The sequence below is a fragment of the Furipterus horrens genome, unplaced genomic scaffold (genome assembly GCF_987537825.1).
Source record: "Furipterus horrens unplaced genomic scaffold, mFurHor1.1.pri manual_scaffold_2, whole genome shotgun sequence".
Lineage (NCBI taxonomy): Eukaryota > Metazoa > Chordata > Mammalia > Chiroptera > Furipteridae > Furipterus > Furipterus horrens.
The window spans coordinates 7,484,380-7,507,795 of record NW_028327172.1 but is presented as its reverse complement, the minus strand read 5'-3'; the positions used below and the strand labels follow the sequence as shown (position 1 = coordinate 7,507,795).

The 23,416-nt window shown below is 56.8% G+C and overlaps 1 protein-coding gene across 2 annotated transcripts; it reads left to right on the top strand.

Annotated features, from left to right (window-relative positions):
- INCENP (inner centromere protein) lies at window positions 1-22,371 on the top strand. 2 transcript variants are annotated; one of them, XM_090260417.1, is made up of 19 exons: window positions 1-143; window positions 3,110-3,260; window positions 3,657-3,770; window positions 4,872-5,662; window positions 8,469-8,520; window positions 9,339-9,393; window positions 9,498-9,615; window positions 10,622-10,673; window positions 11,079-11,199; window positions 11,272-11,406; window positions 11,905-11,916; window positions 15,162-15,271; window positions 15,340-15,460; window positions 15,771-15,893; window positions 16,733-16,914; window positions 18,438-18,516; window positions 18,700-18,792; window positions 19,973-20,123; window positions 21,633-22,371. In XM_090260417.1, exons 2-19 carry the CDS (start codon window positions 3,121-3,123, stop codon window positions 21,845-21,847), a joined length of 2,664 nt encoding a protein of 887 aa, XP_090116543.1. In that variant the 5' UTR covers window positions 1-143; window positions 3,110-3,120; the 3' UTR covers window positions 21,848-22,371. The 2 variants fall into 2 exon arrangements, with proteins under 2 accessions (XP_090116543.1, XP_090116551.1); XM_090260425.1 differs by lacking the exon at window positions 11,905-11,916.
- The last annotated feature ends 1,045 nt before the right edge of the window (window positions 22,372-23,416 follow it).

The window sequence follows — 23,416 nt, the reverse complement described above, 5'->3', positions numbered from 1 at the left end:
GCCCGCGCTACTGCGCCCCATTGCTTCCCAGTACCCTTGAGCCTCGAGTTCGGGAGCTGAGGGTCTGGGCGGGCGGCGGGGCAGCCCTAGGGAGGCCGCCGGACTTGGATCGGAGCAGCGCTTAGTAGACACGGTGCAACCGAGTGAGTGCGCGTGGGCGTGCGTGGGCGACCGGCGGGGGTGTAGGGTGGCTAGCGATTTGTTATCCCTCCCGCCGACACCGGACTGGGGGCGTAACCTTCTGACCCCTTTCGGCCTGGGAATGGACGGGTCACCTCTTTCACGTGGCGTGGTGATCTTCCTTGGTCCCGGGGCCCGAGATGACCCCCCCACCTTCCACCTAGGTCACCAGGTTCCGAGAAAGTAACCTCGTGCTCTCCTGGTGCCTGCCACCCTTGCTGTGTGCCTACGCAGCCATTTGTCGACTTGGACGCAGAGCAAGCACACACCGACTGGGCTGTGTGATGCAATTGTGCCCGATGGCATTTCTGTACAGTTAACCTTCGCTCCACACCTGCTCCTCCAGCTGAGCAACATTTTAAACTACTTCCGGATGCCAGTGCCGCCCCTTGTCACACCGCAGGCACCTTCGATGTCAGCGGTTCGGGCTCGTCCAGCCACCGCGAACTCCTCTGCGGGTGCCCAGAGCCCAGACCTGACGCCTGCCTTTCAGAGGCTGAAATCGAGTAAACATCATAGCTTGTTTAGGAGCATACTTTAAATCCAGGCCCCGGGGTGACTGTGCTGACTTCTCTTAGCCTCAGTTTCCTCATCCACATATGGGTATCCTTGAGGTTGAGGCGAGAATTAAATGAGATGATGCCTGACCTGGGCATGGAGTAGGAAGGACTCTGCAAATGGAGCAGCTAATATGACCGTTCTTCACTGAAGGGCGGTAGAGGGTGAGGTCCCCAACTTCCTGCACCCTCAGGAGAACAGGCATTGCGAAGAAGGGCAGTGGGGCCTCTAGTCCGGTATGTGGTGGGAGGGAAGTATTGGGAAGGAAAGATGAGCTCCCTTCGCTCTTGGTGGGATGGTGGGTGCTCTGGGTTTGTGCACGGGTGTTGACGTGGACTGAGGACATTTTTGCTGCCCTTCCCAGGAACCTCATTCTTGGTACATTGATGCCTTTTTTCTTAGGGTCACCTTTGTTCTAACTTATGGTGACCCTTTTTAAAGCTGAGGTGTGCTGAAAACAAACTTCCCCACGGAAGACGCCCGAACACTTTTTTGCACTTCATGAAAGGCGCTGTCACCTACTTGGCCGTTTTGAACAAATGCTTATGAAAGAAAAAAGGGAGCAAGTTGTTGCTTTCCTGCGAACCTTTGTTTTGGTTTTGGCTTCTTCAAACAATGTAATTTTCTCTTTCCTGGCCTGGAACGGGGATTTTGCACTTCGCTAGGTCTGAGCTCTGGGACAGAGGGGCTGGAGAGAGCCAGAGGGACGCGGTGGAGAGGCCATGCCCGTGACTGGCTGGCTGCAGGGCTGTCTCTGCAAACAAAGCTTCTGCGATCCTGCCCATGGGCCCCGCCCCAATTAGTGCTGCTCTTGGCATTTAGGAGCAGGAGCTTTGGATGAGTATGGCGTGCCCTAACCTGTGTAGAAGGAGCTTATTTGGTATCCCTTTGGGGGGTAGGGGAGTGGGAGGTGGGAAGAAAACCCATAGGATGTCTGTTTTAACGTGTAGAGTTGATAGGTGGATTAATTCACCCCACAAGTATTTCTTTCATGCCAGTCACTGTGCTGGGCTCTGGGCTTTCAGCCATAAGCAAGACTGACAGGGCTTGCCCTCAGGGAGCAGTGTTTAGTGGACAGAGATGGGCAGTAAGCAAACAGATACACAGTCACCCAAGTACCACGCAGAGAACTGAAATTGATGGATGGGATCATGGCTGGTGGTCAGGTCTCCCTGAGTTACTGAGATCCGAGGAATGAGGAGAGAGCGGTACAAAATAGGAGACAGAAGGTTCCAGACAGAGGGCAGAGCTTGTTCGAAGAACAAAGGCTGTGTGCCCTGGAAATCAGATCCCATGAGTAGCCTGACCTGGTGTTAAGCTCTGTCGGGTGTTAAGGGGTGACTTAGCCTAGCCCCTCCTTCTCAGTGGGGTACGGAGCTTTGCATGGTTCTTAAGGTACAGATTGGAGTGGTGGGTCACCGCCATGGCATGAGACATGGGGTCTGTTACTTATGACCTTCACCCATTCACTTGTTCTTTCTTTCGTTCACCCAGTCGGAATATTTATTGCTATGACTGTACGGAACTCTTCTTCCTTGCCTGGGCCTTCAGTGATGATAATATAATTAATTGAGCCTTAAGGAGAATATTTGAGCTGCTAGTTTTTGAGAAATTAATAGAAAACTGGTTTTGTATTTCTCCCTGTCCAATATTTCTATACAAGTTTTCTTAAAAATAAGACATTGTTTATCCGCTCCCTTCATGCTTCCTCATCCATGTCTAGGACATTTCAGCTCAAGGGAGAGAGAGGGTTGCGGGGGCCTCTTGGAGAGGAGTGGTCTCTGCCCCCCACTTTCTTACTCCTTTGGAACGCAGAACCTCTTCCGTTCACTGGCCTCTTGAAGAGGCAGTTGGATTCGATGTTCTTTGGCCTGAGGCCTGGGGTCAGCTCACAGCTTCGGTGGCCTTGTCTGAGGCCTTGCTCACCCAGCAGGAGGAAGAGGAGAGCCCACAGGAAAGTAAGAGCAGGGCTGTGTTTGGGCAGGTGGCCCCAGTTTCTGCCTGATCCAAGAAGGCAGTTGGCCATGCCTTGTCATTTTAAGGCCCCCACCCCCACCCCCCCAGCCAAAGGCCATTTGTAAGGAGGACCGTGGATACCAGAATTGGCTCAGAAGTGTGGGCGTATGGGGACAGGGTGCTGTGGTGGGGTAGAGGCGAGGCGTTTGAAGAGTGTGAATAAGACAGCCCTTCTTTTTGCAAAAATAAGGCTAGTGGATTGGCTTTGGAGTTCTGTATCTCTGGGGCACGGCTGTGGTCAGGGAGGGGCCCTGATGCAGGGTGTGGGGGCTGCAGCCTGACAGGCTCTTCCCCTGGAGAAGGTTCCAGCCCCCAGCCCTGAGCCCCTGTGCCTCTTGCCTTTGTTTCTCACCAGAGCGAGCCACCATGGGGACGACAGCCCCGGGGCACATTCAGCTGCTGGAGCTCTGTGACCAGAAGCTCATGGAGTTTGTCTGCAACGTGGACAATAAGGACCTGGTGTGGCTGGAGGAGATCGAGGAGGAAGCCAAGCGCATGTTCACCAGGTGAGGGCGCCTGGCTGCTACCGCCCTGGGGACACAGCAGCCCACTTCCTCACTGGACAGGCAAGACAGACAGGCAGCCAGGGCTCTCCTGAGTGCCCGACGTGCTGGGGGCCCAACCTAGTACAACGGGAAGAGGAAGCAGGGGTGTTTGGGCTGGGCCACAGAGGATGGGGCTACACGTGCTTGGCCTGGCAACCTTGCTCCCCTGCCCCGACCCTGGGAGGAAGCCCCGAATGCCTCACAGGGCACTTGCACGTGGCCTTGGAGAGCTCCCTTGATTCTGGTCACCCCAGCTTGACCTGTCACCACCAGGAAATGGGCAGGGGCTGGGTTGGGTTGAGGAGGGGCCAGTGGTTCTCAGGCAGCCACAAATATCACTTTTCTTGTACCAAACAGAGAATTCAGCAAAGAGCCTGAGCTGATGCCCAAAACGCCTTCTCAGAAGAATCGACGGAAGAAGAAACGGATTTCTTATGTTCAGGATGAAAACAGAGACCCCATACGGAAAAGGTAGGAGGGCCCGGGGGCTGCCCCTAGCCAGGGAGGGTCTGGAGGTGTGGCGTCTACCGGGGATTTTAATTCCAGTGTTAACTGGGAGCAGTGGCCTGCAGGAGTGGTGTTGGGTGGGTGGCGGGCCCGACCAAGGGGCCAACCACCACGGGGAAACAAAGCATGGCCCAAGACCGTGGCGTCCAGAGCACGTGTGTTAGGATAGGGCTGTGTGATCCGGGCCTTGAGGATGGGAGGGGTTTCCAGAGGTGGGAAAAGAAAGAATCCAGCCTTCTGCTTGGGCGAGAGCCGCCAGAGTTGCGGACCGGGGTGTCTGTTGCTGAACCCCCTATGCTCTGCTCGCCCAGATACCCACAGAACCGTGGGCTGCGGACTGCGAGCAAAGGAGGCTGGGTCTTGGGGTCAGGAGGTCCTGGGCACATACCCCAGCTCTGCGCCCTAGTAGCTATATGTCCTTTTGTTATTTTTCCACATCTCTGAGCCTCAGTTTCCTCAAATCTAAAGTGAGAATGGTTCTTGCCCTGACTGGTGTGGCTCAGTGGCTGGGGCATCATCCCACAAACTGAAGGATCGCGGCTTTGATTCCCGGTCAGGGCATGAGCCTAGGTTGTGGGCCAGGTCCTGTTCAGGGCGTGGGTGAGAGGCACCTGATTGATGTTTCTCTCCCTCTCTTTTTCCCCCTCCCTTCCCCACTTTTTAAAAATAAAAAAAATAAAAACTTTAAAAAATAAGTAAATAAAGTGAGAATGGTCCCTGCCTCTCAGGGCCGTCCTGTGGATTAAGGGATAACACGAGCAAAGCCTGTACAGGGTGCTTGGCACAGTGGGACCTCAGTCAGCGGCAGGTTTCCATGAGCTTTCCCCAGCAGTTCGGGGAGGACTGGCGTTATCCCCAATTTACAGGTTGGAAGAATAAGGCTCAGAGAGGAGCGCCCAGGGCCTCATGGCAGTGGGAGGCAGACCTGACCTAGAACCATGGTCTCCTGCCTCCAAGCCCTCTGCTTTATACCCTCCCCGAGCTGGCAGCTCCCGGGCAGACGAATCTGAGGTGCCTCCCTGCCCCGTTGGGTCCTCTCAGCTTCTGCTCGGCCGCCTTTGGCAGGTTGTCCCGCAGAAGGACGCGGAGTAGCCAGCTGAGCTCCCGGCGCCTGTGCAACAAGGACAAGGTGGAGCAGCTAGCCACCGTGGCCGGGGAGAACGGCTCCGTCCTGCGGCGGGTGACCCGTGCTGCGGCTGCGGCTGCGGCGGCCACCACGGCCGCTGCCTCGTCCCCCCCAGAGTCTCCCACAGTGCTGACCAGGAAGCCCCGGAACAGCATCCCCCAGTGCCAGCTGGTCCCTGTGGTGGAGATAAGTGCCCGCGAGCACCACAGTGCTGAGCAGCACCTCGGCCAGCTCAGCTCTGCCCGGGCCCTGTCCCCAGCCCCGGCTGCAGCCACCGCTCCGGCCCCTCAGAGCACCGTGATATCAGATGAGGAGTCAACACCCAAGAAGTCAGAGGCCGGGAGATTGGAGCCTGTCGCCGTGAGCTCCCTGATGGCTACCCCCCAGGACGCCAAGTGCCAAGGGGTCAAAGCAGGCCGGTCCGCCTCCAAGCTCAGGATTGCACGGACCTCCCCCAGCCCCCAGGACTCCCCTGGCTCTGCAGCCTCCCCGTGGCAGCAGCGGGTGCTGGCCCCCATCCTGCCCGCGAACTTCTCCACGCCCACGGGCTCCCGTGCGGACCGGCAGCCAGTGCGGCGCAGCCTTATCGCCCCGTCCTCCCCGGAGCCCCAGAACTCTCTGGCCCAAAAATATTCCCTGGTGGGCAAACCAGAGAGCACCGTTCGCAGGTCAAGCAAAAGAATTGTGAAGAAGGCCACCAAAGAGCCGGCTGCCTCCGCCCGCATCATCTGTGAGTCTGGGGGCTCCGCAGTGGGTGGGGTGCTGCGGGAGGTTCCTGGCTGCCCAGCTTCGCTGGAGGGACTCTGGGAGACCGTTTAATAATCTAACGAGGAGCTGTCCATAGAGCTTTCCATGTAAACGTTCCGTATCTGCTAGCCACAGAATATAGCCGGTGTGACTGAGGAACTGAATTTTTACTTTTATTGCAGTTTATTTAATTTAGATTTAAGTAGCCACACTTAGCCAGCGTCTACCATATTGGACGGTGCAGATCTGGTTTTACAGAGGAGAAAACAGAGGTCCCTGTGGTTAATGCCACTCTGAGACTCGAACCTGGGCCTTTTCCCGAGGCCAGTGTGTCTTCCCTTCCTCCTGTAGAGGCCTCCTTGGCTTCACCACACTGTGGGCTGCCCCTGTCAGTGAAGCTGTTTAGTCTGGAGACAGGAGAAGAGATGTGAATAGTTGTCCCAGCCAACTCCTTCTGGGAGGGCCAGGTAGCTGCGTTGGAGTGCCCGCTCAGCCATTTTCCTCCCCTGCGACCTTGGACAGGTTACAGGAACTTCTCCACGGGCCTCAGTTCCTCATCTGCCAACTGGAGTGATACCAGCCTCACCTTACAGGGTTGCTGTTTCTTTACTTCACCCACAGAGGGTGTTTAGAACAGTGTCTGCTGTGTACAAAGGGCTCCGTTACTTCAGCTGTTTTCATCAGCATCGGATCCCAGCTGTGAGGACCACTGTCCCAGGGAGGGCCACAGGGAAGGACAGGCAGCTCTAAGAGTCACGGCTGGCTGCGTGGAGTGGGTGGGGTCCTGCCGGGTGGGAGAAATGTGGGGACAGGTATCCCTGGCGGAGGGAACAACTTGTACGAAGACCCCGAGGCGTGAAGTGGCAAGTGCTGAGGTATCTGGGGCTCAGGTGCCACATGGGGCTTGGGCTCCATCCCACTAACGTGGGGGATGTGGCCCTTGATGGCGGTTGGGAGCTGGCACTGTATAGAAAACGACCAAGAGGCAGGGAGGGGAGGAGGCGGGGAGACCAGGCAGGAGGCGGCTACAAGGGCCCAGCCAGAGAGAGGACAGAGAGGGAGTGGGGTTCGTGGGAAAGGTGGGCCAGGTTGTGCATGACTGTGTAGTAGAATGATTATGGCCGACATCTGCCTGGCACTCAGATTTATAAAACTCAAGGTTATCTCATTTGGCCCCTGCAGCAGCTCTGTTAGCCTGTTAGGATTTCCCCACTTTGCATAGGAAACCGAGGCATAATGAGGCCACTGAGTCTATAAACTGAGGGGTTAGGGATTGAGCCCCGAGTGTCTGTCTTTGCCAGCCCGCAGTCCCTTGCCGAGGAGGCCCGGCGGGAAGGCCCAGGGTGGGCTCGGGCGGGCAGGTGAGGCGCCTCTCCTTGCCAGGTTTCTTCCCCACGTGGGGAAGGGCTTGCTCTGGGCCACGGGGCGTGGGCTACTGAGTCCGGGGCACGTGCAGCTGTGCGGGCTGACCCGCTGTCTGTTTCTGGATCTTCAGAAGGACCCAGGTGGTTCTGACCTGCCTTGGAGATTTCCTCAGGCCTGAATCTGATCCTGGGAAGAGGTCCCAGGGGGCAGGCGAGCCCGGAGCTCCAGGGAGAGGGCGGGAGAGACTCTAGAGCCCATTCCTGCCTCGGGATCTGAATCCAGATCCCCGGCTCTTCCATTCCAATGGCTCCTTCCCCTCGGCCTCCCCATTTCATTTGCATTTGACCCACCTTGAGGTGGAAGGAAGAGGGTAAGGAGAGAGACTGTTCTGGTCTCATCAGAAAAATCTTGAGGTATTAGGAAGCTATGAAGCTCATGGTGGAGAACACCCATCTTCCAAAATTCTATTTTTGGCTCTTTTTGTTGGGGGAGGGGTGTCAATTACTTATATATTTATTTTTAATGTTTTCTTTTTCTTTTATTTTAGAGAGCAGGGAAGGGAGGGAGAAAGAGGGAGAGAAACATTGATTGGCTGCCTTTGCAAGCACCCCAACCGGGGACGGAGCACGGAGCCTGCACCCCAGGCACGTGCCCTGACCGGCAATTGACCAGTGACCTTTCAATTTGTGGGATGATGCCTAATCAACTGAGACACGCTGGCCAGGGTTCAATTTTTTTATTATTGGCAAGAAATACTGTTAGCTGTTTTAAGTGACTGTGTCACTTTGTTCATTTTTAAGAAAGTGTCTGCCGAATACCCAAGCTTGAATAACCACTGTTTGTCAGTTGTTCCTTCAGTTAAAAACAGTGTTCTGCCCTGGCTGGAGTGGCTCAGTGGATTAAGCACCGACCTGCGAACCAAAAGGTCACTGGTTCGATTCCCAGTCAGGGCACATGCCTCGGTTGCAGGCCAGGTCCCCAGTGAGGGGCGCACGAGAGGCAACCACACATCGATGTTTCTCTCCCTCTCTTTCTCCCTCCCTTCCCCTCCCTCTAAAAATAAATAAATAAAATATTAAAAATAAAAGTGTTCCACGAGAAGAGCAGCTAATTTAGCTGGGAACTCACACACGAGTGCTTTTCACAGAGACTTGGGCATTCTGCATGCTTTCTGTTTTATCACACAGTCTTAGAAAGATAAGTACTTCAGCTTAAATTTAATAAAATGACTAGTTTCAACTCTCATCAAGGACATTCTTAAGTGACACTGGACATTTCTGTCCTGTGAGTATGGAGAGGGTCTGTCCTGAAGGGAGGGGTCTCTGAGGCAGAGAGGGTCTGACTTCAGACCAGGAATGGCCACACCCCCAGCAGCCTGTTCCCTGGACAGTTTTTGGGGTTATCTTTTGTTTGTTTCCCCTCAGGTCACAGTTATCTGGAGAGGCTCCTGAACGTTGAGGTGCCCCAGAAAGTCAGGTGAGTTCTGTTCCGGGGCTTGGGGGCCTTCTCAGGGCTGGGCCAGGTTGTCCGGGTGCGCCCCAGGAGTGGAAGCATTTCCTGTGCCCGTCCCTTCCTTCCTCCTGGGACTGCCCATTGCTGCAGCCCTGCCCCCGCCCCAGTCTAACCAAGCAGCAGGTGGCACAGTGTCAAGCCTTCCTACATCACTTGTCAGAATCGCTTGTCAGCCCTGGCCTGACCTTGACCCCTCCATGCCTTATCCTGGGGCATGGAGCCCATAGGTTGTCAGATCCAAAGTCCAGTGGAGGAGCTAGTGCAGCTATGAGGAGCCACATTCGAGTTTGGGTGGGTGGAACAGGGTCAGCGTGGGGGTTCAGCTGCTCCCTGCTCCAGGATCACACCCCAGCACTGCTTTGGGCCAGTGCTCCCTGTCCTAAAGGCCACATCCTGCCGTCACTAAAACTAGGCCCGCACCCTTGCTTTGGAGAAGAGTTAGGGCTTGGGATGGTGAGCGGGGTGACTGGGCAGAGCTGCTGGTTTTGCTGGCCCCATGACGGATGGAGGGCAGGCCTTGAAAGAGGGTTGAGGCGGAGCCGGGAAAGGGTTCACATCCCGAATCAAGGCCCTGATGAGGGTGAGATGAAGCAAGATTCAGGAGCTGACATCCCTCATCGCCCTAGACAGCAGATGCTCCAGGGAACCTCCAGCTCTGGCTATTGTCCTCCTGTCCTGCCTGGGGCTGTGGGTGTGTGGCCCAGGTCAGAGTTGGGGGCGGAGCTCCTGTGGGGATGACTGGGGCTGGGTGGGGCCCATGGTATCTCCTGTTCTGCTTTCAGCCCTAAGGAGGACCCCAGCAAGGAGGCCGAGACTGTGGTGGACGCTGAGCCGGAGGTAAGGCGGGCAGGCCAGGGTGGGGAGGGTGGTGGGCCTTAGGGCTTGTGCTCTGTGCTGTGAGTCCCAGGCCCAGACCCCTAAAGTCTTGGTTCTTTCCCGAGGCCCCCGAGAATGAAGGAAGTACATTGTCGCCCCGAAGTGCCACCCAGGTTGCCATTAGCACACCCGGCTCACAGCCTGCGGCTGGTGGCCAGCAGACACCCTCTGCGGGGCAGCACGGTGAGTCTTCCTGACCTGCCACACGCAGATACCCAGGGCCATGCGGGCCGTGGTGGCCTCGGCCTGCCTATCCCTGCAGAGAGCGAATTGCATTTCCTGGCTGGCAGGCTGAAGGTAAATGAGACCCAGGGGTGCGCAGATCTCCTCTGAGTCTGCGGGTCTCACCTCCTGCCTTTTGGCTTAAGTTGCCACCAAGTGTCTGTGTAGCAGTCAGGGCTGGTAGGCGCAGGGAACAGGGAGAGGTGGGAGGCAGGGCTTGAACTGGTGCAAGGCCTTGAGCTCCACTAGAGGGGGCGGCAGGAGGGACTGTGCTGGGGCCTTGGTTTGCCCTTGGCCACTGGCTCGCTTCTCGCCTTGTGCGTCCTCTGCCTACAGAGAACGGGAGAGCTGTAGGCTCTGGGCTCCACCTGGGCTTCTCCGGTGACCCAGGTCTGGGATAGTGGCCATGCCAGCCCCATAGCCCCCTGGAATAAAGGACCCTTTGAAATAGAGTGTCAAAGGGTGGCGGAGAGATCGGTGCTTTCTCCTGGCAGTGAAACAAAATGTACCGACTCCACAGCCCCGTGTGGGGCCTGCCTAGGAGCCCTGCGCTCCCTCTGTCCCCTCAGCTCCAGCGGAGAGGGCCGGGGGGCGTGGGATTCCGAAGCTGGTCAAGGGGTCTGTTCCATAGACTTCTACTCCTGAAAGCCCCCTACCCCGCTGCTCTGTTAGCAGTGGCCAGGTCATGGCTGGGGCCGCCTTGGCGTTGTCCTGCAGTGCTTGTCACAGAGGCTTGGGGGTGACAGGTCTGTGGGCTGGGGCCGGCCTGCTGCGTCCTGCATGTCCACAGAGCTGTCAAGGCCAGGGGTGCTAAGGCTGACGTTCTGCCACTGGCCACTCTGGGGTTTGCCCGGAGGAGAGCCTTGCCCGGCCACACTTGCCCTTGCCACAGCTGCCACCAGTGGGCACCTTGCTGACCCCTTCCTGCTGTCCTTGCACCCTCACATTGAAATGCCTCTCTTCACAGAGGCCAGCACTGGTCAAGCAGATGGCCCCAAGGAGCCGCCCCAGAGTGCCAGGTTTGTATCTGGGTGGGGTGTGTAGGCCGCTACTGCAAGGGGCCCGAGGGGCACGAACCTCGAGTCCTTTCTTGGGGAGGTGGGTGTGTGGTCCGGGGCCTCCGTGTCCTCTCAGCAGGGGTGGCGCCTGGTGCTCTGACTCGGTGAAGGAGGCAGCTGGATGCTGCAGGACAAGCCTGGCCTGGACCCTGTCCCTCTGTGTCCTCATGTGACCTTGGATTGGTCACTGCCCTTTCTCTGACTGGGCAGTGGAGGCTCCGTCAGGGAGACCCCACCTCTGCAGTGTAGTCCTGTGGCTGGTCCCAGTTTTCTTCATAGGGTGCCCTTTCATGAGGTGTGGCTCGGACTCGGGGGGCGGTTCCCCGGGCCAGCCCCATGATGCTGCTGCCACCTGTCCTCCTGTAGGAGGAAGCGCAGCTACAAGCAGGCTGTGAGTGAGCTGGAAGACGAGGAGCAGCCGCTGGAGGATGAGGAGCTGCAGCCGCCCCGGAGCAAGACCCCTTCCCCACCCTGTCCAGCCAGCAAGGTGAGCAGGCGTCTGCCGTCCCTGGGTGCCCCCGCCCCGCCCGTGGGTCCTGACCCTGGTCCGCGTCTGCAGGTGGTACGGCCTCTCCGGACCTTCCTGCACACTGTGCAGAGGAACCAGATGCTCATGACCCCGACCTCGGCCCCCCGCAGCAGTGTCATGAAATCCTTCATCAAGCGCAACACCCCCCTGCGCGTGGACCCCAAGGTGAGGGAGCCCCGAGCTGAGCTTTGCTGGTGTGCGGCTGCATGGCTAGAGGCTCCCGGATGTCCCCCTAGGCTGCTGAGAGCTGTGTGGGTCTGGGCCAAGGCAGGAGCGACCTGGCGCTGCTCAGAGGCCTGCGCAGGCCCCTCCGGCCGTGGTCTGCTTCCACATCTGGGAGCTGTCCTGGGCTCTCGGGCTCTGTGTTGTGGCCTAGAGGCTTGGCCAACTCCGTGTGACCCTTGGGTCTTGGCCCCGGGTCTGCGCAGTTGCAGAAGCGGCCGAGCAGGCCCGCACCCTGCCCTATCACCTTGAGGGTAAAGGCGAGGGACACTCTTGGGATGCTTTCGCCGGCTGGGGAAGAGGGCTGGGGGAGATGAGAGGGTGCAGGCCGAGCAGACTCGCTGGCCCAGCCGGTGGCCCAGCCGGGAGCCCGGCCAGCTTTCTAGGACAACCCCGGCCTGGCGTTAACTTGGCTTCTTCCTTGTCTCCTCTCCCCCACAGTGCAGCTTCGTCGTAAGTAAAACCTACTCCTGTCCTTGTCCCTTGCTCCACCTAGCGCTTAGCTGCTGCAGCCACCCTTGCAGAACTGACAGCACCTATAGTGGCACTAACGCCCTAAGCGGGAGCCATAAGGGAGGTGGGAGGTGAACCAGAGGCACTGGGTGGCCTCTCTGCCTTCGCCTCTGCTACCAGGAGGAGTCCCGGAGTCTCCCTGAGGTAGAAGGGAACAAAGGGTGCGTGACCTGCAGCCGTCACCAGAGCTACAGCTTTAAGTCCCCACAGCCACCTGCTTCCCTCCTCCCCAGCCGCGGGCTTCCGCCTGGTGTCTGACGCTGAGGTTTACTGGGTCACACACCGGAGCTACCGCCTTAAGGGGAGAGCGGAGCGGTGTGTGGTTGAAGGCCAGGGAGGTGACCGAGGGCAGAACTGTCAGCAGTGGCCTCTGGAAAGGAGGCCACAGAAGCTGTTCTCTTCTCAGACACCTCGGAGCTAAGCTGGGCCACCAGCTGTGAGCGAGGAGCCACAGAGAGCTGGGATCTGCCCGGCCTGTGGTCCTGGCTCTCTGGGGACTCCTGGGTTGCAAGGCCGCAGCTGCTTCGTTCCTTAAGCTCCCCCTGGTGCACCGGAGGGCCTGGGGGAGGGTTTCTGCCTCTGCTGAGAGCCTGCAGGCCTCAGCAGCCTGGCAGATCAGGGGCTTCCCAGCACATGGACAGCTTGTCTCCCCTCTGGTGGCCATGGCAACGGCTTCCCTTCCAATATGCTAGTAGGTAGGCTGGGAGATCTTGTATGACTCTTTCCGCCAGGAGCCTGCTAGGCACCTGGGCCCACAGCGGTGAACAAGACTCAGATTTGTTCCCCCTACAGGGAACTCCTGTGCCCCATCCAGACTGGTCGGAGCCTGGCAGAGCTCACGGGGATGACCAAGAGCTCATCCTGCTTTAGGGAGCCCACGTCCCTGCCCGGGGCATTTGGCCAGGGGTGGGGGGTGGGGGGGCGTGGCAGGGAGGGTAGAACAGTCCTCAGGGAGCCTAGGTAGGTCACACAGGCCTTGAGGCCTGGGACTAGATCCCTAACGTTTGGGCGTAAGTTTCCTTGGCCCCTCATAGAGATTGGATGAACCAGAGAGTGGTGTGTGCCAAGCAGCCAGCACGGGGCTTGGTGTGGAGGGAGACGGCTCAGTTGAGGCACCGGAGGCAGAAGGGACTGCATGAGCTTTGGACTCTGCCCACCTTCTGCTCTGGCTTTGACGGTGGTCTCTGGGAAGAGGGACAGTCCAGCCCACCATTAAGGGTTGGGGCGAAGAGGAAACACATTCTGTGACGTGAATGACTCTTGTCTTCTATGAAATTCCCAAAGCAACGGCCTCAGTTCTCTGACCTGGGCTGGGGGATTTTAGGACGCAAGTTGTGGGACAAAAGCTGTTGGGCTGAGCCCTGTTGAAAGCAGGAGTCTGTTGGGCTCTCAGGGCAGGAAGAGATGGCAGTGGCGCCTTCTGGGCCACCTAGCTTTCACTCCAAGTGCTTTCCTCACAGAGGGCAGGTGGGGGTAGTGGACGGAGGCCCAGCCTCCTGCTGGTCTTCTCTGGGTCTGGGCCGTTGGAGAGCGAGAGCCGCCAGAGACCACCTACTCCCTCCCCGGGGAGCCACCCAAAGGCCAGCGGCCGCCTCCAGGTCCTTCCGCACCGCGCTCATCCGCTGGCTCGTGGTCAGCTCTCTTTCTACCTCTTTCTCCATCTTTCCTGTTTTTTTTTTTTTTTTTTTTTTTACCTTTTATGTTAAAAGATTATACAGTAAAGTTTGAAAATTATACAGTAAGATCTATACTTTGTAAATGTTCCCTTGAGCATTTTTCGTATTCCATTTTAATTTGTGTATTGTGATTTTGACTATTGCGTTTTGCAGTTTTTTTACTGGTTGTTCTGGGCATTACGTACTTAGCTTTCGCAGTCCCCTTAGAATGGGAATCTGTTCAGTCGTAATGTAGGATTCTTACTGCTCTCCGCACTCTGCTGTTCTTGTCTTACGTGTCACGTCTTTTACATTGGCTGCCTCGTCAGACAGTGTTATAGGTGTTGCTTCCAACTGTCAGATGCAGTAAGGAACTCAAGAGGAAATAAAACAGTATCGATAGTTACCCAGATATTTATCATCTTGATTGTTCTTTCATTTCGATGTTTCACTTGTCCTTCTGGTATCCCTTCTTTTTTGTCTGGAGAGCGTCCTGTGGCAATTCTGTGAGAAGGAGTCTGCTGGCAACAGGTTCTCTCGTTTCTCTTCCTTTGAGAAAATCTCTTTTTACTTCATTTCTGACGGATATTTTCACTGAATACAGATAGAGTTCTGGGTTAACAGTTCTTTTCTTTCAGCACTTTACAAATGCTGTGCCACTTCCTTCTGGCATCCATAGTTTCTAATGAGAAGTGTTCAGTCATTCAAATCATTGTTGCACCCGGACCCGACCCCTGTAGGTGATGTGTCTTTTTTTGTGGCTGTTTTAGAGAATTTTCCCCTTTGTATTAAGTTTTCAGCAGTGTGATTATGCTGTGGCTAGACTTCGGTTTATCCTACTTGGATTTTGATGACCTTGAATCTATAAGTTTATCTTTTACCAAATTTGGAGTATTTCCAAGCCATCATTTTCCACATATTTTTTTCCTGCATTGCCCTCTCCATTGTGGGATGACGGTGGCACAAATGACATCTGTCTTCTCCATCTTCTCTTGGACCTGTCCACTGAATTTACTTCAGTTATTGTATTAGTTCTAAAATTTCCATTTCGTTCTTGAGATCTTTCACTTGCTGAGATTTTCCATTTTTCCAGTTGTCTTAAGAATGTTTGTGATTACTTGTTAAAGCACACAGACACAGAGTAAAGAAGTTATAAAGCATGATAATAATAAATTCCCCGCCTTGATCTTCATCCTCCTTTCACATGTACTTGTACATGGTTATCACCAGAGCATACATCCCATTTTGAACCTAATTTTCTGCCCACCGTTTGGCAGGGCTAAGTCGAGGATATTTGTGACACAGGTCCCGGGAAGGCCTTAGGGTCCCCCCAGAAGAAAGATGGAAGGCCCAGACCTCAATCTGGGTGGGAATGGAGGGTGTTTGGGGGCGACTGTGCTCCCCAAAGCAGTCTGATGTTGCTGTCCATGTGGCTGGAGGCTGTGGGCCTGGGGGATTGTCTGGGGCCAGCCAGGTCCCCGGCCCAGCACTGGGGCGTCCCCGCTCACAGACGCGCCCCCCCCCGCCCAGGAGAAGGAGCGGCAACGCCTGGAGAACCTGCGGCGGAAGGAGGAGGCGGAGCAGCTGCGTAGGCAGAAGGTGGAGGAGGACAAGCGGCGGCGGCTGGAGGAGGTGAAGCTGTAAGTGGCCCGGCCCCCGGCCACCCCGGGCCGCAGTGGACCCCCCCCTCATTGCCCTGTGCTCACAGGAAGCGCGAGGAGCGCCTCCGCAAGGTGATGCAGGCCCGGGAGCGGGTGGAGCAGATGAAGGAGGAGAAGAAGAAGCAGATTGAGCAGAAGTTTGCTCAGCTGGACGAGAAGACCGAGAAGGTGCGCGCCATGGGCTGGTGGGCAGCCAGGGGTCAGGGGCTGTTCTGTGTCCTGCAGGAAGTCATGGGTTTGACACCCTGGACCCCTCTCCTGTCCATTCAGGGGTCCTGGAGTTGGTTCTGAGCCCAACTGAGGGTGGGATGTCTCTGCCCTGGGCCTTTGCGAGTGGCTGGGCTGGTGCTCCTGGGCAGGGCAGGCTTCCAAGGTGCCCAAGCTGGGTTTGCAGGTGCCTGTCCCAGTTCTGGGGTGCACTCTGCAGGGCTGAGTGAAGAGGGCTGCTCTCACGGGCACGTGTGGCTGGGCTCTGCAGGCCAAGGAGGAGCGACTGGCAGAGGAGAAGGCCAAGAAAAAGGCAGCGGCCAAGAAGATGGAGGAGGTGGAGGTGCGTCGGAAGCAGGAGGAGGAGGCCCGGAGGCTCAGGTGGCTGCAGCAGGTGTGAATGCTGCAGGAGGACGGGGGCTTGGGCGTTGAGGAAGAGGTGGGGCAGGGCGGGCACTGCCTCAGCCACTGAGGACTGCTGGGCACACCCCACTTTGCTGGGTCAGTCCTGGTGGGTCTTGTGGCTTCAAGCCCTGAGGAGGTTCAACAGATGCCTTGGAGATGGGGATGGTGACAGTAGCCTGCTTTCCATCGTCCTGTAGAGGTGACACTTTGACGGTTAAGCATGTGGGCTCTAAGCCAGACTTCCAATCTCAACTCTGCTCTTTATGAGCTGTGTGACCTTGGACAGGTTACCTGATCTCTCTGTGCTTTGGTTCCTTTAGGTAGCAGTAGTGTGCACTTGACAGGGCTGAGCTGTTCTGCCTGTAAGAGTAAGAGCCTACGTCTTCCTTGGAGCTGTTGATTTTATGACTCTAGGGAGCAAAAATCTGTCTTTGGGGGTTATAATACTAATGGCTAAACTTTATGTAGTGTTTGCTGTGTGTCCGGTGCTATTCTAGGTATATTAGGTATTACTGTCGCCATCTGCTCCATGAGGAAACCAAGGCCAGAGGGCTTAAGTGATAGCCCAGTGTCACCCAGTGAGTGCGTTAGGCTCCAGTCTGTACCCTCAACGACTAAATCTGCTGCAGGAGCAGCAGACGTTGCCACAAGGTGTCTTTTCAGGCTGGGGTGGTGATTCTGTGGCGCCTGGCGTGGGGTGACCCTGGCTCAGCCGCCGCCGGTCTCTGATGCTGCAGGGAGCCTGGGCGGCATCCTCCCCTCCCGGCCTCGCCTGGTCTCCCCAGCCCAGGCCTGGTCTGAGTCCCTGACCTTGCTCTGCGTTCACAGGAGGAGGAAGAGCGGCGACACCAGGAGCTGCTGCAAAAGAGAAAGGAGGAGGAGGAGCAGGAGCGGCTGCGGAAGGCAGCTGAGGCCAAGAGGCTGGCGGAGCAGCGGGAACAGGAGCGGCAGCTGGCGGAGCAGCGTGAGCAGGAGCGGCGCAGGGAGCAGGAGCGGCTCCAGGCCGAGAGGTGAGGGAGCCCCGAGGGCCGAGGGCCAGAGCGGTGGAGCCGCTGTCCTCATCCTCCAGAAGCAGCTCCCACCTTTACCTGGGGTTTGCAAACGGGAGGGGCGCGCCTCCTTGGCTCCAAACCCAGAGGTCCGCAGCAGGCAGACCACCTGAATGTTGCGTGTTGGCTTGGGGAACTTGAAGATATAACGGGCAAGGTCACCTGGGACTCTCTCTTAGTTCTGCCTCCGTCCGGTGTGGTGCCCCCTCTGGTTCATTTTGTCCTCTGCTGACCTCGCGGAGATGGGGTAGTGGGATCACTGCTACAGGGTAAGCCAGTAGTTCTCAGAAGGACCCCCATGGGCATTTGGGCAGTTCTTTGGTTCAGCGTCTTTGGCCCCTGCCCGCTTCCCAGAATTCCCGGACTGCCTCCCTTGAGAACCATGTGGAAGAGCCCGGGGGTCTTGCTGCTCACAGAGGCAGAGGCAGGTCTCCCACGTTGAGTTCCGCAAGCCTTTTTCTGGGGCCTGCCCCTTGCTTGGTTGTGCGGGGTCCCAGGGACGACAAGGAGGACAAGCCCGGTCACTGTTGGCCAGGATAGGTGGGACCCATGCCTCTGATGAACCGGCCTGTGTGTGCACGTAGAGTACCGTGCCTGCGTGTGTGTACGGACAGGCGGGAATACCCGAGCACAGGCCTAACTCCTGCCTCTCCCGCCTCCCCCTCCTGGGGAGCACCAGGCAACACTTCCCACGTCCGTCTTTGGGTGGCTGCAGGCCCGAGGGACAGTGCGGAGTGGAAGCCAGAGGGCTGACCGCATCAGGGCCATCTCCCTGTACCTCTTGATTGACACAAAGGTGTCCTGGTTTTGTGGCAGAGTCGGAGACAGGAGTCTGGGAGGGATGGCTGACAGCTGATGTGGTTTTAGAATTGCGTGTGTGCCAGGCCATGCCAGGGGCTTCGAGTGGGTGATGGCATGATGGTCATAATGGCTGGCAGCTTTGGTGGGCACTGAGCCACATGCTTTACCCATTTCCTTGTTGAATCCTCACTTGAAGGCCCCTGTGACATAGGAGCCAGCAGCTCCGCTTCCCAGAGGGGGGAACAGGTGCAGGAAGGTTAAACGACTTGTTCAAGTCACCAGCTAGTCAGGGGAGGTCGCCCCAAAGCCCATGCCAGGCTTGGAACCCAGTGTCCATCCTGCGGGCCAGGACAATCAGCGATGACTCACATTATCTCCTGTGATTGTCGTGGTGACTCTGGAGGAGAGGTGTTACAGTCCCCGTTGCACAGCAGACAAGACTGAAGCTGAGACCTAAGCTGTGTGGAAGCATGGGGGCCAAACTGGGTGGGCTCCAGAGCTGAGAGCTTGCTGCACCCTGGGGTGAGCTGGCTGGCCCTTTGGACACAGGCACAGCTGTGGGCTCTTGGCTGCTGTTCCCGTTCTGCCAGTTGGCCTTCTACGGCCAGTGCCGATGGCCTGGCAGGGATGGAAACAGCCCGGGCTCAGCTTCCTGCCCTGACAGGCTCTCGCTTGGTCCCCAGGGAGCTGCAGGAGAGGGAGAAGGCCCTGCGGCTCCAGAAGGAGAAGCTGCAGAGGGAACTGGAGGAGAAGAAGAAAAAGGTACAGGGTTGCTGGTGTGTGGGGCTCGCACGGGATCGGTGGCGAGCTTTGGGCTGGGGTGCCCTGACCTGGTGGCTCCTGGGGCAAGAGCCGCCTTGCTTGCCTGGCTGCATGGGGTTGGCCTGGGGGTAGGGGAGGGCACAATCACATGGTCTCTGACACCTGGCTGACCTCCGGTCCCAGGAGGAGCAGCAGCGCCTACAGGAAGAGCAGGAGAAGAAAGCCAAGGAGACTGCAGCGGCCAACAAGGGCCTGAATGTGACCATGGATGTGCAGGTGAGGCTTGGGCACCAGGGCGGAGAGGGGCCCCCAGCTCTGATTATTCACTCCCAGTAGCTGGAGGCACAGAGCCTATCAAAGGACCAGAAGAAAGAGGAGGGATACAGTTGGCCCAATAGTTTTTACTAATTTTGATATGTGTATTCTTCCTTATTCTCAAAATAGAATTTGTTATAAAAAAAGAAAAAAGAAACTAAACTTTATAAAAGAGTATAAAGTAAAAGAAAGGTAGCTCCAGTGAAAATCCTGGTGTATCTATCTGTACTTTTACCCGTATAAACATTCCTGCACACAGTGTACGTGGACGCCGACTGTACATACCGCCCTAGTCTGTTCAGGCCGCTTTAACAAAGCACCACAGACTAGGCGGCTTAAACAGACATTTTTCTGAGACTGGGAACTCCAAGGTCGAGGTGCCGGCAGATCCACTGTTGGGAGCCCTCTTCCTGGTTCCCGGACAGCTGTGCCCTCGCTGTGTGCTCACCTCGTGGAAGGGAGACGGCGCTCTCTGCATCTCATTTTTAAGGCCACTAATCCCATTCAAGAGGGTTCTGCCCCCGTGAGCTGAGCACCCCCAAAGGCCCCGCCTCCCAATACCGTCATGTTGAGGGATGGGATTTAACATAGGAATGGGGGGGCCACTCCTTTGCTCCATAATATATACCACTTGGCAGCTCAACTTTTTTTCTCCCTTTTTTTAGTATATTGTAGACAATTCCCTATCTTAGCACTTGTAAATCTCTCTTAATTTTGACAGTTGTGTACCAGCTAGTCGTACCAGAATTTCTTTAACCAGCGCCTGTTGAAAGGCATTTAAGTGACTTCCAGTTTGATGCTCTGACGAAGGGTTTTCAGGGCAGCGTAGGCGAAGATGTTGGAAAGTTGGGAGCTGGCTGGACGTTCGTCTAGACGGATGTTTAAGTTATAAATCACGGGGTCCCCGGGCGCTGTTCACGGCAGACATGCTGACCTGGAAGTGTGTTTGCGGTGCCCTCCAACGTGAAAAAGGAAGCTACGGAGTTGGGAGGGCAGTGTGACTTTTTAATCGAGCCTGAGCCTTTTGGTTTCTCCTGTGAGGAGAGGGGAGGGGAGGTGGCCGGAGCCCCAGGGCTCCTCGGCGAGGGCAGATGCTGGAGTGCGGGTCGGGGGAGCTGACGGCCTTGTTTCTCTTTTCCAGTCTCCAGCTTGTACCTCATATCAAATGACGCCACAAGGGCACAGGGCTCCCCCGAAGATCAACACGGATAACTACGGGATGGATCTGAATAGCGATGACTCCACCGACGACGAGGCCCATCCCCGGAAGCCCATCCCTTCCTGGGCCCGAGGTGAGCAGGGTCTGGGGCTCCCTGGAGACCTGGGTCCTCACTTGTTACTTCTGGGACCCTGAGGGAGTGGCTTGGCGGGTGCGGGTGTCAGGAGGCTGTTGTGCTCATGGTCTAGACACTTGATGTGTTGGCCTGACAAGCCTGCTTTGGGCCTTGGGACGCAGCCAGGGGAGGGTGGCCCCATCTTTGGGCCAGACATTGGATACCTTTGTTCTCAACGAATGTGTTAAATTGCTGCTGACCGGGCACTGTGGTGCTGGATGTTCCGGCTTGGGCTCTCTAGGCGCCTCCTGGGAGTCCAGCCCAGAAGGTCAGGGGAGACTTGGACCCAAATAAGCAGCCAGGGGTCAAGTGGAGCTCAGAGTGATAATGGGGTGCAGCAGTGCATTAAGAGCTCGGGTGGGGAGTTGCAGCCAGCTGGGGAGGCAGGAGAGCCCTGCAGTGGGGGCAGGGCACATGAGCTGGATTTGACCCCAGAGGTTACAGGCCCAGTGTTTAACCAGGAGCGTGGGTGATCGTGACCGTGGCCCAAGGCCTGGGGGTGAAGCCCGCCGGCGGTGGAGCAGGAGCAGGCAGGGGCAGTGGGTGCTTTGCCGAGTTCGCAGGGCTATGGGCCGTGGTGGGCTGTCGCGCCCCCCCCCCCCCCAGGGGTCAGTGCTCTGCAGATGACAACTAGCTCTTGTGAATGTCACCTCATTTGAACCCCACAGTGACCAGAATCTGACTTAGCCCCCTGAACTTCCAGCAACAAGTCACTTGGAAGGTATCAACAGGCAGGGTCAGTGTGGCCAGGGAGCCCGATGACCGGCAAAGCCACCTGATTGTAGTTGACCTTTGGCGGCATACTTACTCAAGTTTTCTCATCTGTGAAACGGGCGTGATGATGGGACCGAGCTGAGAGGGTTACTGAGGATGAAGCGAGGGAGCACACGGAAGGCCTGGTGCAGGGCACGCGGGGCGCACATCCCCCAGAGCCCCCCCCCCGCTGGCAGGGACGTGCGGCCCGCAGCCTCAGCCAGAGCCCCCTCGGTGTGCAGGCCCCCCGTGGGGCCTGTGCCGTCGGCTGAGGAGACCACCACTGACCACTGCGGTCGGGGACGCATCGGAAGCTTAAGTTCTGGGGCTAGCCTTGGCTTCAAACCTCGGCTCTGCCGGTGACTAGCTATGTGCCTTTGGGCAGGTCTCGCTGATATAAAGTGGGGAGGATAAAGGACCTCGCTCGCAGGGGGCTGTGGGGGTAATGAGGCCATGCCGTGAGGGCTCAGCCGGGTGTCTGGTCCCACGTGATCTCCGGGGACCTGGGTTCAGGCTAGACCGTCGGCCGATGGCAGTAGAAATGTGCCGTGAGAGCGTTATCAGTGTTCGCTGGCGGGCGGGACGCGCGTGGCACAGAGAAGCTGAGGCGGCAGGAGGTGGGGGTGTGCCGGCGTGCAGGGGGTGACGGGCTCTGGGCAGGGCACGGGCATGGGGAGCCCCAAGACAGCGACCCATCCCCCTGTTCCCCTGCAGGCACCCAGCTCAGCCAGGCCATCATCCACCAGTACTACCAGCCCCCCAACGTGCACGACCTCTTTGGGACCATCCTCCAGCTAGACCTGGAGGACATCTTTAAGAAGAGCAAGCCCCGCTACCACAAGCGCACCAGCTCTGCCGTCTGGCACTCGCCGCCCCTGCAGAGCGCCAGGGTCCCCAGCAGCCTGACCTACGGCCTGAAGAAGCACTGAGACGGGCCCGCCGGCCTTCTCGGCAGCCTCAGCCCCTGTCTGTGTCTGTCTGTCCATCTCTCCGTCGGTCTTGTGCCCTCCTGCCTGGTCGTCTGTCGCTGTGCTTTTGGTCACATGTACATAAGCATAAATGTCCTCTGTGTGCTACCGGTGGGAAGTGGCCCCAGCCCATTTGGAGGTTGCTCTGGGTGGGTGTTTGGGGAGGTGCCAGGCCCAGCCCCACCTGGGCCACAGGCAGCACTCTGTAAATATTACCAATATTTTCAATAGGTTGTTATAATTTTAGCCTCTAGTGTTTGAGAGCTAGGTTAATAAAGTCTATTCCTTCAAGCCTGCTGTGGGTTTTGTGAAGATCAGGGGCCTCGGCAGACCCTGGAGCCTGGCCCTGCAGCCATGTGTCTCGGGCCACCAGATGGGCTGGAGGAACAAGGCACACTGTTCCTTGTGTGCTTCAGGGTCACCTGGGTCCCACCCGCAGAGATGATGAGGCAGTGGGTGATTCTGATGCCATCCCTGGGCGGCCCTGAGATACTTCCTGTTTGTAAAGGGGCAGAGGGGGCTTCTTCAACAGGAGAGACCTGGGGTTGAGGTCAGGAGAACTGGGCTCTTGACACAGCTCTGCCACTTAGGGCAGGCCCTCAGCCCCTTGCTGCATGGGTGGGGACAGGTTGAGCTGCTTCAGCAGAAGTAGAAAGGAGGTGTCTCTTCAAACTACCTTGGGGCCAAGGCTTGCAAGCAGTTGAGATGATTCTCGCACCAGGCAGCTGCTAACTAAATGCTCGGAGCTAACGAAAGCTGGCCCTGGGCCTGCCCAAGAGCTGCCGGCTGAGTTCTGAGCGTGCGGCAGCCGCTTCCTTAGCCTCTGCGGCTCTAGCCCCTGAATGGGGTCAGTGGGCCCACTCAAGCCACAGCCAGTCTCTGTACAGTTTTATTAGAACCCACCCAACGGAAACAGATGCCCATGGTCTCCGGCTGCTCTGCTGGGGGCAGAGTTAAGCAGTTGAAACATAGACTTTAGGGCCTGCAAAGCGGAAAGGATTTACTGTGACCCTTTACAGAAAAAGTTTGCCGCCTCCTGCTTTAGGACAAAATACAGGCTAAATTCAGGAGTGCTTTAAAGGAGAGAGGATATGATGAACGTATACAGCAGGCTGAAGGCTAGAGCATTCCATCCATACCAACAAAAACATTTTACACGTCACTCAAATATGGTGCACAATTCAAATTTGCTCCATATGTTCTCAGACTGGAAACCCGTGTTGGCTCAGCTGACAAGTGTCTGCCTAACGTCACAATGTCAAAATACTACTTGTAAGCACGTTATATATAATGAGTTAGAGAAAAAGTCGTTTCTCAGCACAAAGAGAGTTCCAGTTCTGCATCTTCACCAGCACTAGGTATTATCCGTATTTCTTATTTTAGCCATTTTAATAGATGTGCAGTGAAATCTCACCCCGATTTTCATTTACATTTTCCTAATGGAATGACGGCGAATATCACTTCGTGTGCTTATTTGCCATCGGATGCAAATTTTTGTTCAAATTTTTTGTTCATGTTTGTTTTTATTTC